At 40.5% G+C, this 13240-nt stretch overlaps 1 protein-coding gene across 1 annotated transcript; it reads left to right on the top strand.

The window, feature by feature from the left end:
• Window positions 1-9690: 9690 nt before the first annotated feature.
• Window positions 9691-12708, top strand: LOC140064086 (protein snail homolog Sna-like). The gene is made up of 3 exons (XM_072110614.1): window positions 9691-9965; window positions 10101-10619; window positions 11154-12708. The coding sequence occupies exons 1-3, from the start codon at window positions 9887-9889 to the stop codon at window positions 11333-11335; spliced, it is 780 nt and encodes a 259-aa protein (XP_071966715.1). The 5' UTR covers window positions 9691-9886; the 3' UTR covers window positions 11336-12708.
• Window positions 12709-13240: the final 532 nt, after the last annotated feature.

The following is a 13240-nucleotide window of genomic DNA, read 5'->3' as shown; positions in this document are numbered from 1 at the left end:
AATTATTCCCAGTGGTGAACTCTGTAACAGAAACTCGTGCCCAAATGTCCAAACTGCCACCATTCATCATTTGCAACAAATAAATATTTGAACAAAAAGTGATCAAAAGGTCATTGATTCTCCATGGTCAGCCACCAAATGGTAGCAATGCAAATGGCAGCTCGTATGAAAATGGCACAAAGTAAATTTTGCTGCATTTAGCATGTTATTTCCAGCTTCCCAGTACATGGAATATCAAATACCGTCACAAGGTAGTACACAGAAAACAAGCCCTTATACAGCTCAGTACATGGAAAATAAAAAAGGTGTGGAGTGAAAAATGGAAAGACAAAAACGAAAAAGGGCATTGGCGATAAGGGGTTAAAAAGGCACTAACATTTACAACTAATATTGACTATTATTGCTCACAAATAAATTCATGGATGTTTTACATGTAAATTACTCCACACCCAGAAAGCTTTCACGTATGGCTAAAACGAGTGAGCTGACCTCCCGCCCCACTCCAATGCTGTACCCTCCTTCACACCTTCATTGTTCTGGGGGTGGTGCAAAAAGGGGAAATATTCACAATTACTGGCCATTAGAAAACTGGTGTACTAGCGCTGATTAATGTCCCCCATAGGCTTGTGTACAATTACCCTTTTGGCTACTATATCCTGACATTGTCTATGATTTTGTGCACCTTGTTCCTGTCATTATAAATACTATAAGAAAAAGTCCTGCTCACCGCTACAAGCCAAGGATCCCTAGGTGCACGGAGAAACTGTTGACACCTCTACGACTCGGCATACAACAGCATTCTCCAGCACATCCACAGGATTCATAAAAACACTTTTCAATGTATTGGTTCCATTTTAAAATCCACATATAATATCACTTCATGGGTATGGACACAGCAAACCAACCCGATTCGTCCAAAAGGACTTCCATGATTAAGTTATATGTGGATTTTAAAATGGAAGCAATAAATTGAGAAGTGTTATTATGAATTCTGTGGACGTGCTGGAGTATCCTTTCTGTTGTTCCTGTGATTCTCCCTTATTACAGACACAAAGCTTTACACCTGTTCAGTATATTACTCCCCAGCAGACAACGGGAAGCTGCTTCCAGGCCTAATCCCACCTTGACACCCTAATATGCATCCAATTTTTCCCCAACCTTTGTGATTATCACCACTTACAGCCTACATGGATAATGTGTTGGTGGGGCGGTGCCTTGGATTTGTGTATTGGAGGTGCACTCCATTATTGAATGTGTTGGTGTTATATGTATCCTAGGGGGATGTGACAGGAGAATACATTTGGTTTACAAAAGACTGGCTTGTTAGGAGTGACATTAAGAATTAGATTCTTAAGCTATAGCTGCTTGAACTAACACCACGTCCTGACACTTCCACCCTACTCCAGATCCTGTGCCATTACACAGTTGTGGTTGTGTCTCCCTTATCATAAAATAGTTTTATTGTAAGGCGCATGATCCACAATGACGGTTTACATAGTAATCGCAAAGACTAGTGTTGGTATAATTTTCCCCTGATTTTCCATATTAATTTACTGAACCTATGGAGACTTGTAGTCCATTTTTTCTGTGTATACCTTTGTCTCTATACCAGGGATGCACAACCTGTGGCTTAATTTTACGTAAACTGTGGTCCCTACTCTACTTCCAGACAATACCATCATGTTAACCAAAGAGTGCCTTCATCAGTAGGTATTTACTGACCACGGCATCTGGTTTGGAGGAGGGCTCCTTCTCCTTAACCATCAGAACCCCCTGCACTGCTTTCACAGGGTGCCTATGGTTGTCATGTCATTGCCTCACTGAAGCACCCAGGCTGCCATCAATGGCTTTTTTTTTTACATAGAATTTGTTTGAATTTCCAAAAAAGTTAAAAAAGTAAAAATCAATGAAAAACACATGCAATGACCGCAACTATAAAAATAAAATGTCAATGAAACTTTTGGGTGTGAAATGAAAGATGATAGGTGGGGCAACGCTGATGAATGTCTAACTGTCCGCATGCTGCATACAACTGCAATAGATAACATATAAAGAACAAATAAATAAAATGTGTTAGGTATCTCCATGTCCCCAAATTCCCTAAAAAATTAAAAAAAATGTCATTTGGTGATAACCATAACACCTTTCCATTGTCCAAATTGCCACTTTTCTGGATGGTGAGCGTGAATAAGTGACAATAGTTCAGGCTATCGGTTATTAGGAGGTCAAGGGCCAATACTACGCCTGCCCCCAGCAGCAGTATTAATCTGAGTAGAAAAGATATTTAACAATTGTTCACATCAAGTTTATCAGTTATCACAGCGCTCTGTCCTTTCCCTGTGGCAGTTGTAAAGTCACCACTAGGTGGCAGAGTTGCTGCATGTTTGAACTTCCTTGTAACTATATGGAGCAGGATTAATATGCTATTTCCTTACTTGCAGTTGTTTGTTAACCCATGCCCGGTATAAAATTCCATCTTTTTATCCTTTTTGTAAAAAGGTTAACAATAATAATTAGATGGTGACGTAAAGCGAAAAAGACAGCTTTATTGTAAAAAAAGCATATTATTTCACTTAATGTACTGTTCAGGATATATGAAGAGGGTGTTTGCTGCATTATCACAGTTGTTTACTATTAAAATGCTGCCAGCAAAGCCACCACTGGCATTTAAATGTCACTCCCTGTGATGTGGGTTCAAGTACCCTAGGGGTCAAAAAAATACAGTAAAAACATAAAAAAAAAAAAAAAGTTCAAAGTTGCTTTGTTGGTTATTGCCTTGTCACAAAATGCCCGATCTATCTAAATATAAAAATAATTATTCCCAGTGGTGAACTCTGTAACAGAAACTCGTGCCCAAATGTCCAAACTGCCACCATTCATCATTTGCAACAAATAAATATTTGAACAAAAAGTGATCAAAAGGTCATTGATTCTCCATGGTCAGCCACCAAATGGTAGCAATGCAAATGGCAGCTCGTATGAAAATGGCACAAAGTAAATTTTGCTGCATTTAGCATGTTATTTCCAGCTTCCCAGTACATGGAATATCAAATACCGTCACAAGGTAGTACACAGAAAACAAGCCCTTATACAGCTCAGTACATGGAAAATAAAAAAGGTGTGGAGTGAAAAATGGAAAGACAAAAACGAAAAAGGGCATTGGCGATAAGGGGTTAAAAAGGCACTAACATTTACAACTAATATTGACTATTATTGCTCACAAATAAATTCATGGATGTTTTACATGTAAATTACTCCACACCCAGAAAGCTTTCACGTATGGCTAAAACGAGTGAGTTGACCTCCCGCCCCACTCCAATGCTGTACCCTCCTTCACACCTTCATTGTTCTGGGGGTGGTGCAAAAAGGGGAAATATTCACAATTACTGGCCATTAGAAAACTGGTGTACTAGCGCTGATTAATGTCCCCCATAGGCTTGTGTACAATTACCCTTTTGGCTACTATATCCTGACATTGTCTATGATTTTGTGCACCTTGTTCCTGTCATTATAAATACTATAAGAAAAAGTCCTGCTCACCGCTACAGCCAAGGATCCCTAGGTGCACGGAGAAACTGTTGACACCTCTACGACTCGGCATACAACAGCATTCTCCAGCACATCCACAGGATTCATAAAAACACTTTTCAATGTATTGGTTCCATTTTAAAATCCACATATAATATCACTTCATGGGTATGGACACAGCAAACCAACCCGATTCGTCCAAAAGGACTTCCATGATTAAGTTATATGTGGATTTTAAAATGGAAGCAATAAATTGAGAAGTGTTATTATGAATTCTGTGGACGTGCTGGAGTATCCTTTCTGTTGTTCCTGTGATTCTCCCTTATTACAGACACAAAGCTTTACACCTGTTCAGTATATTACTCCCCAGCAGACAACGGGAAGCTGCTTCCAGGCCTAATCCCACCTTGACACCCTAATATGCATCCAATTTTTCCCCAACCTTTGTGATTATCACCACTTACAGCCTACATGGATAATGTGTTGGTGGGGCGGTGCCTTGGATTTGTGTATTGGAGGTGCACTCCATTATTGAATGTGTTGGTGTTATATGTATCCTAGGGGGATGTGACAGGAGAATACATTTGGTTTACAAAAGACTGGCTTGTTAGGAGTGACATTAAGAATTAGATTCTTAAGCTATAGCTGCTTGAACTAACACCACGTTCTGACACTTCCACCCTACTCCAGATCCTGTGCCATTACACAGTTGTGGTTGTGTCTCCCTTATCATAAAATAGTTTTATTGTAAGGCGCATGATCCACAATGACGATTTACATAGTAATCGCAAAGACTAGTGTTGGTATAATTTTCCCCTGATTTTCCATATTAATTTACTGAACCTATGGAGACTTGTAGTCCATTTTTTCTGTGTATACCTTTGTCTCTATACCAGGGATGCACAACCTGTGGCTTAATTTTACGTAAACTGTGGTCCCTACTCTACTACCAGACAATACCATCATGTTAACCAAAGAGTGCCTTCATCAGTAGGTATTTACTGACCACGGCATCTGGTTTGGAGGAGGGCTCCTTCTCCTTAACCATCAGAACCCCCTGCACTGCTTTCACAGAGTGCCTATGGTTGTCATGTCATTGCCTCACTGAAGCACCCAGGCTGCCATCAATGGCTTTTTTTTTACATAGAATTTGTTTGAATTTCCAAAAATGTTAAAAAAGTAAAAATCAATGAAAAACACATGCAATGACCGCAACTATAAAAATAAAATGTCAATTAAACTTTTGGGTGTGAAATGAAAGATGATAGGTGGGGCAACGCTGATGAATGTCTAACTGTCCGCATGCTGCATACAACTGCAATAGATAACATATAAAGAACAAATAAATAAAATGTGTTAGGTATCTCCATGTCCCCAAATTCCCTAAAAAATTTTAAAAAATGTCATGTGGTGATAACCATAACACCTTTCCATTGTCCAAATTGCCACTTTTCTGGATGGTGAGCGTGAATAAGTGACAATAGTTTAGGCTATCGGTTATTAGGAGGTCAAGGGCCAATACTACGCCTGCCCCCAGCAGCAGTATTAATCTGAGTAGCAAAGATATTTAACAATTGTTCACATCAAGTTTATCAGTTATCACAGCGCTCTGTCCTTTCCCTGTGGCAGTTGTAAAGTCACCACTAGGTGGCAGGGTTGCTGCATGTTTGAACTTCCTTGTAACTATATGGAGCAGGATTAATATGCTATTTCCTTACTTGCAGTTGTTTGTAAACATATGCCCAACATATTTTTTGAACAAAATAAAAGAAAATGCAGATAGATTCAATGTCTTATTAAAAGTTAACCTAAAATCTTATTATTTATTATTTATCTTATTCAATTGATGTAGCCTCAGTCTTCTTCAAGAATATCCCCCAATGTAGAGTGTGGCCAGGGGTGTCTTGCTGCCAATCCTTTGATCAGAAAATGGGTTACTATCCATGATTGTATATGTTCCAGTTTCTCACCCGCGCCCTGTATATAAATCTGCTGGTCCCATTGTAGCTGGATGTCACAGAGCACTAATAAAGGGGCCCTGGTTTTTGGAGTTCGCCCTCACCCCATGCTTTGTTTATGGCTTCTGCAGTTGTTGTGTTGTATCCTGAATGTGTTTTTATAATCTGTCCTTGTAGGCCGAAGGTATACACCCCCAACTTGATGATCTGGTATGTTTCTCAAGTGCTTAGAATAAACAGTCTATTGGGGTCTATTCATTTATTTATTTATTTATTTTTTTTTTTTTTGCTGCTTTCTGTGTGCTTATTAGATTTCCCAGCCACCCATGGGCAACTTGAGAGACTCTATCAAGATAAAAGTGATCTGCGGGAGCTGGGATCCCTCCGGCTCTGCTGTCACCTGTCCATACCATGGTGCCAGAGGAATGCGGAGGGGTCAGGTGGCTTCTCACCGACACGTGTGGGCTAGTCTCAAACTGGACTAGTCTGGCTATTAATCCCAGTACTGTCCCCATTTTCCTCACCACATCAGTATTAAATGTTAGAACCCTTCAAGTATTTCTTTACTGGTTGCTATGGGATTATATTATTCCATTCTAGGCTTGATGGGTGAATTCATATAAGTATATATATATATAATATGTGTTGTGGAAATATTTGCAACAGAAAATCAGTTAGACTAGATGGGATTGTTTTTCCAGCAAGGAAAGAGATTTCTACAAACCCTATTCAAATGAATAGGGAATATAGCGACTTCTGCAACAAATGTGTTGAGTGTGAATTAACTGTTCCCAAAAATTAGGAATATCTGATAATCTTCCAATATTTAGGATGATAGATTACTGCTTTGGCTACACATAAGATATAAAGCTACTTCACACTACCATACCACACCTAATAATGGCAACACACAAGACAACAATAAGTATTATTTAAACTTCCTGCAAATGTCTACATTCATGAAAAACCAAAAAAGGCCCCATATGCAGTCTCAACTGCCCTCCAAAATCCAATACTAACAAACACCAAAGAAAAAGGGCTTAGAAAGATAATAGTAATACTTTATTCAGATAACAAAATAATACATATAAACAACTTCCAAAAGGGATTCCTGAAAGTCAAAATGTAAGGGGAATCAAAATGTTCCAGGTGGAAATGGGACTGACACAGAGTACCTATGACCCCCTCTCCTTCACATGCCCCAAAGTCCGAAAATGTGCCAAAAAATACATTTCAAATACATATTATGTCCAAAAGTAGGACTAGTATAGGGAAGATAGACCTATGTGCAATAGAGCAATACAGTCACCCGGAGGTACCATCCAGTACTGATAAATGTCAGAAATGCAGGTCATGCTTACCCAAAGGCATTGTGAAGAGGGCACGGAGGCAGTCAGAGGGAAGGCCAGCAGGAACAACCCAACGTGCGTTTCGCACTGATGCGCGTTTCGCACTGACACACTGATTTTGAAACACGCGTCGGGGTGTTCCTGCTGGCCTTCCCTCTGACTGCCACCGTGCCCTCTTCACAATGCCTTTGGGTAAGCGTGACCTGCATTTCTGACATTTATCAGTACTGGATGGTACCTCCGGGTGACTGTATTGCTCTATTGCACATAGGTCTATCTTCCCTATACTAGTCCTACTTTTGGACATAATGGGGCAGATTTATCAAGCTGTCTGAAAGTCAGAATATTTCTAGTTGCCCATGACAACCAATCACAGCTCAGCTTTCATTTTAACAATGCTCATGAATTTTTCAAAGGGGATCTGTGATTGGTTTCCATGGGAAACTAGAAATATTCTGACTTTCAGATAGCTTGATAAATCTGCCCCCAAATGTATTTGAAATGTATTTTTTGGCACATTTTCGGACTTTGGGGCATGTGAAGGAGGGGGGGGGGGGGTCATAGGTACTCTGTGTCAGTCCCATTTCCATTTGGGACCTTTTGATTCCCCTTATATTTTGACTTTCAGGAATCCCTTTTGGAAGTTGTTTATATGTATTATTTTGTTATCTGAATAAAGTATTACTATTATCTTTCTAAGCCCTTTTTCTTTGGTGTTTGTTAGTATTAAATGTCTACATTCACTATGTCAGAGCAACGCCTTGATGTCATGTGTATAGAGGGGAGGACCACCTGCAGGACAGTGTACTATAGTGTACGTAACAGCCTGAGTCTCACCACAGGCTCATGGCACACATTGGGTTTTGGACCCAGACAACAGGTTGTTGTGTGTTTTCTCCATTGAACAGCACAGCAGGTTCAGCTTTATTCACCCAGTAACCAAGTGTAAATAAGGAGCAGAGCACAACACAGGGGTACAGAGGGAACTGAGGGGAAAGAAAACTTTTGGGAGAGGCAGGTCCCTCCATTGTCTCCTCTAAGGAGCTGCTACAATGATGTTTTGTGCCAGTGACAATGTAGGATCATTCTGTGAAAGACCCCATGTGGCTTCTCCCTCAATATGTTATGTATTCAGGTAGTGCACAGTTATTAGTGATGTTACCCATCCTGGTCATGGCACATGAATAGAGAATTAGCAATATGCACTGCAGGAGGTACAGGTATTATAAGGGATGTATTCCCTGGTATCAGCAGCGGGTGCATAGTTATTATAGAATTTGGTTTATATATTATCACTGATTGGGGATACAGGTATTATAGTGGATGTATTCCCTAGTACTGGGGGCACACATGTTATAAAGGATGATTTATGTGTTATCAGTTCTGAAGGCACATGTATTATAAACAAAATATTTCCCAGCATTAACACTGTCAGCTCAGGTATTAGTGAGTAGGTTGTGTGCCATCCACACCCTCCTTACTAGCAGGTGCCTGAAGCAGTGGATTTTGTGTGAGACTAAAGAGCATAGCTGGAGGCAGCTACAGCAGGAACTCAGGACATGGCCTAGCACTATAATAACTGGCCCTAACACTTGAACAGCCATCAGAGAGAATAATAACCTATCACATAGAGCTAATGCTACCTTTGCCCTCAGCACTAATAATACCTGAGCATACAATGCTAATTATACCTGGCCCCACAGCAGTGTTAAAACATAAGACATTCCCAAACATATCTGTAACCCCAGTGCTAATACTAGTTAATACATCTCCGTAATAGCTGGTACCCTTCACCGATAATACATTAGATATCTCTTATAATACATGTGCCCCCAGTGCTATTACTAGGGAATACATCCCCTATAATACCTGTGCCCACAACAATTCATATTGGGAATACTGTATTTTTGTGCCATGACCGGGATGGGTAACATCACTATTAAGTGTTCACTAGCTGAATAGAGTATATGGAGAGTCTCCCAAAATGATCCTTCATTGTAACAAACACAAAACATCATTGTGGCAGCTCCTTAACGGAGACAATGGAGGGTCCTGCCTCTTCCAAAAGTTAGTTTTACTCCTCAGTCCCCTCTGTACTTATTGAATAAAGCTGAACCTACTGTGCTGTTCAATGGGGAAAACACCAAACAACCTGTTGTCTGGGTCCAAAGCCCAATGTGTGTCATGAGCCTGTGGTGCTGAAGCTCAGGCTGTTACGCCCACTACAGTACATTGCCCTGCAGGTGGTCCTCCCCTCTAAACACATGACAAGGCGTTGCTCTGACATGGTGAATGTAGACATGGGAAATTGCAGGATGTTTAGATTGCACTTATTGTTGTCTTGTGTGTTGCGATTACTAGGAGTGATATAGCTACTAGTGTGATGGACCTTGTTAGTGCCAGCAGTACTCCATCATAAATCTATACTGGACTTATGACCTGCTAGATTATCAGATATTTCTAATTATTGGTAGAAAGTTTAGGGTAAATTCACACCTGATACATTAGTTGCTGAAATCTTTATAAATTCCCCATTCCGTTGAAGAGGCTTTATACAAATGTATTTTGTGCTGCCAAAGCAATCTCATTCATTTCAAGCATAGAATGGAAGTAGTGTAATCCTATAGCAATCAGTAAAGCAATGTAGGAAGAGTTTCAATAACTAATACTGCTGTGGTGGGGACATTTCTTGAGCTGTGGAGTATGGAGACAGTGCTGGGATCAATATCCAGCCTGAGACTAGCCCACACGTGTCACCCAGATGCCACCTGACCCCTCCACATTCCTGTGACACCATGGTATGGACAGGTGACAGCAGAGCCAGAGGGATCCCAGCTCCTGCAGATCACTTTTATCTTTGTAGAGTCTGTAATGTGGATGACACACCCCCTACTCACTAACTGGCTGGGACAGGACAAGGCTTATTTACATGGGCGTTCCCTGGCCCTGAGGCTGCATATTATGGAGCGCAGGACTGAGCAGGACAGTGCCTTCCCTGCTGCCAGTGCTGAAACTTCCTGAAATTGCACTGAAGCAGCTTCGCTGGACACCATGCCCCGATCATTCCTGGTCAAGAAACACTTTTCTGCCACAAAGAAGCCCAACTACAGTGAGCTGGAGAGCCAGACAGGTAATGGCATGATTCCTAGCCATCTGTAGATGTATCATTAGAGCAATTGTATTAATAATCCATGAGATTTCTTCATGCTATATAATGCTACAATTTCTAACAATCCTTCAATGTTCATGTTCTTCTCTCCTGCAGTCTACTTTTCACCCTTCCTGTATGATAAGTTCTCCATCCCTGTGATCCCCCAGCCTGAGATCTTGAGCACAGGAGCTTACTTCTCGCCGCTAGTCTGGGACACTGGGTTACTTACAACATTCTTCACCTCTGAGCCTGACTACAGCAAGTCTCCCATCTCCACATCCAGCGATGACTCCAAACCTCTGGACCTCACCTCCTTCTCCAGTGAGGATGATGAGGGGAAGACCTCAGACCCCCCTAGTCCTGCCTCATCAGCCACAGAAGCTGAGAAGTTCCACTGTAACCTCTGCAGCAAGTCTTACTCAACTTTTGCTGGACTCTCTAAGCACAAGCAGCTGCACTGTGACTCACAGACAAGAAAGTCTTTCAGCTGCAAATACTGTGAGAAGGAATACGTCAGTTTAGGAGCCCTAAAGATGCACATAAGGAGCCACACACTGCCCTGTGTCTGCAAAATCTGTGGCAAAGCGTTCTCCAGACCCTGGCTGCTACAGGGACACATCCGAACACATACAGGTAAGGACCTGCTCTGAATATCTGGATGTCAATGTTATGTATATACCTCAGAGACTGGATGGCATGTGTTTCTAGTAACTAATAGCTAAAAGCAGTGGGTGACAAAAACGACTGTGCATGTGGGTTACTGGCTGATGCTGGAGCAGGGTGCAATACTGCACCTATTGGTACAGTTTTGGGGAGGCTAAGGTGTCTTCTCCTGCCCCCTACCTACCACACCAGCTCACATTCTAAGCCAAGATCACCCTCACAATACACTTTCTTGCTAGACATAAGGCTAATGTCATACCCTTTCACACCCTCTTCAAGTGCTAAAAACTTTTGCTAGGAATTATGTGCGTCCGCTAAATGACTTGTACAAACTTCCCTCCATTTGCACATAAGCATTTTATTCAAAGGGTGGGTGTCAATGACACTTTTCTACCTAGTGTAAAGCTCACACACTATAACGATGTTCACATTTTGCTTACATGACAACAGTATATAGTTAATTTTCTTATTGATATACTAATTTTTTAATCTTATTGTCAACAGGCGAGAAGCCATTTTCCTGCACACATTGTAATCGGGCTTTTGCCGACCGTTCAAATCTTCGTGCTCACCTGCAGACGCATTCAGATGTCAAGAAATATCAGTGCAGAACCTGCTCCAGGACTTTCTCACGTATGTCCCTCCTTCACAAGCATGAGGAATCAGGCTGCTCCGGAAACCATTGATCATTTCTTTCACGCAAGTGACTGTTAAAGACATTACAATGGGTTATCATGCAAGTGCCTTGGCTGAGTGTATCTGGAGCACTCAGGTGTTTTTGGGTATCAATGACACTTATATAATGCTCTTACATGTTCTAGATCCTTATTGCAATATTGTGAGATACCTGCTCCACACGTGTACACTACATTGTCAGGTTCAAAACCAGCATTATTTCGCTATAACAGATTTATAAATGCACAAAAGCAAAAAACAGCAGGCTATAACCTTATTATGGAAGCAGAGAAGAGATGTTTCTATTTTAATGAAGGATGGAGTTAAAGTGTTAAAGTGCATTCATATTTTTGTGATTGTATATAGATAAATATATGCCAAGAAGGTGTTACTATGCAAAGAAGATATCTCACTTACAGGGCAGCTGTTCAGCTGTAGCACAATACTGCAGCATTAACAATGATCAGGAAAGAGCGAACTGCTTGCGGTTACCAAACATCAATTGTGTTTACAGAGCTCTTGAGCACCTGTTAATGCGACTCTTAAACAACTGTCTTTCATGAGATCTCACATTAATAGTGAGCAGTTGTCAGCCATTACAATGGCTTCTTGTGAGCACCGGTCCACAGACAGGTGGACGCCAAAAAAAACCTATTAATGTGCAAGAAAAAGGTGTTGATTCAGTCAATGTTCTCTTTTTGTATTTTTCTACATACTTCGTACAGATGAATGTTTACATTTTGATGGTACACTGGTATTTATATTTTTTTATCTTCCACATTTTGTACTGATGAAACTTTTATAGCTGAACACAATTTATTTCATATAAAATAAAAATTTAATTTATAAAACGTGGTGTTGATATTTTCTTGTTTTGCTAGTGACATATGCAAAGATCCCAGGATATGATATATTTCCTAACACAAGATGTATTGTAATATTCTGGGGTACAATGGTGCAAATCAATACATTTTTTCTCTCAAAATGAATTTGTGTCTTGTTGCAACTAGAGCTTTTATATCAGGAATCTACTTCCTTGTTTCTATGAGGCATATTAAGGTATTGCTGTGATTTGTAGTACCATAACAGCTGTCAGGACAGAGGTTGCCATTACCTTGCCAACACTGTATCATGATACAATTGACACCTTGTATTAGGAAGTCATGCAGAACAATATATTGTGTACTCGCAATGCCAGTAGGAAACACCTGCTATTATTGGTGTCTTGTAGACAATGGCAATTTTCATCTCACGTGTAGGAGGCAGGTGGAGTGGCTTAGCAGGATTTTATTACCCAAAGATCATAAAAATTCTAAAAGCTTTAAGATAAGTTGCTACTTCACTTTCCCTGAATGTATATAAATAAATGTCCTCCTCCTTAGCTTTTCATGTTGTCGTTATGTGATGTCTTTTTTTTTTATCTAAGTTGCAACAAATTTAAGTATTTTAAAGTTTTGTAAATCCATGCTTGTATCTTCAGTGATCTATAGAAACATTTACAAATTATAATTGATCATTGACTCCCAGGTGGTAAAAGCCAAGGCAATTGCCTGGGTCTGTTTGCTGTGTTTTTTTTGTCTTAAATGTTAACAACACATGCTAACCTTAGGGGTCATTTGCTGCTGGGCAGGTTTGTTTTTAATGGTAAGTCAAATGCAGTGAATAGATGTAGCTGGCAGCTATTGAATGTCCTTATCTGTTCTAACTTCCAAGAGTAAATGGGATGATATTAATAGAAAGCTGTTCTGCAGCAGCTACAGGCTTTGGTTACACTAGAAAGCTGCAACAGTTTTATCTTTTCATCATGCAGGCAAAATAAGACCGAAGACCCTTTTTCATAATGGCCACGGGCGTCTTGCTGGTTTCGAGATAATAGGTGATTGGGGCATGTCACTCTCTGCACATGGCCTCAGGCT

The sequence above is a fragment of the Engystomops pustulosus genome, chromosome 6, assembly GCF_040894005.1.
Source record: "Engystomops pustulosus chromosome 6, aEngPut4.maternal, whole genome shotgun sequence".
Taxonomy (NCBI): domain Eukaryota; kingdom Metazoa; phylum Chordata; class Amphibia; order Anura; family Leptodactylidae; genus Engystomops; species Engystomops pustulosus.
Note: the sequence above shows the minus strand (reverse complement) of the source record. Positions and strands in the feature narration are given on the sequence as shown.

What these genes read in the sequence shown, in the direction of transcription:
- LOC140064086 (XM_072110614.1), top strand. Translation starts at nt 9,887, where the DNA reads ATGCCCCGATCATTCCTGGTCAAGAAACACTTTTCTGCCACAAAGAAG. An exon ending in TGAGCTGGAGAGCCAGACAG is followed by an intron (nt 9,966 to 10,100) that starts GTAATGGCATGA and finishes TCTCTCCTGCAG; the next exon opens with TCTACTTTTCACCCTTCCTG. An exon ending in ACACATCCGAACACATACAG is followed by an intron (nt 10,620 to 11,153) that starts GTAAGGACCTGC and finishes TATTGTCAACAG; the next exon opens with GCGAGAAGCCATTTTCCTGC.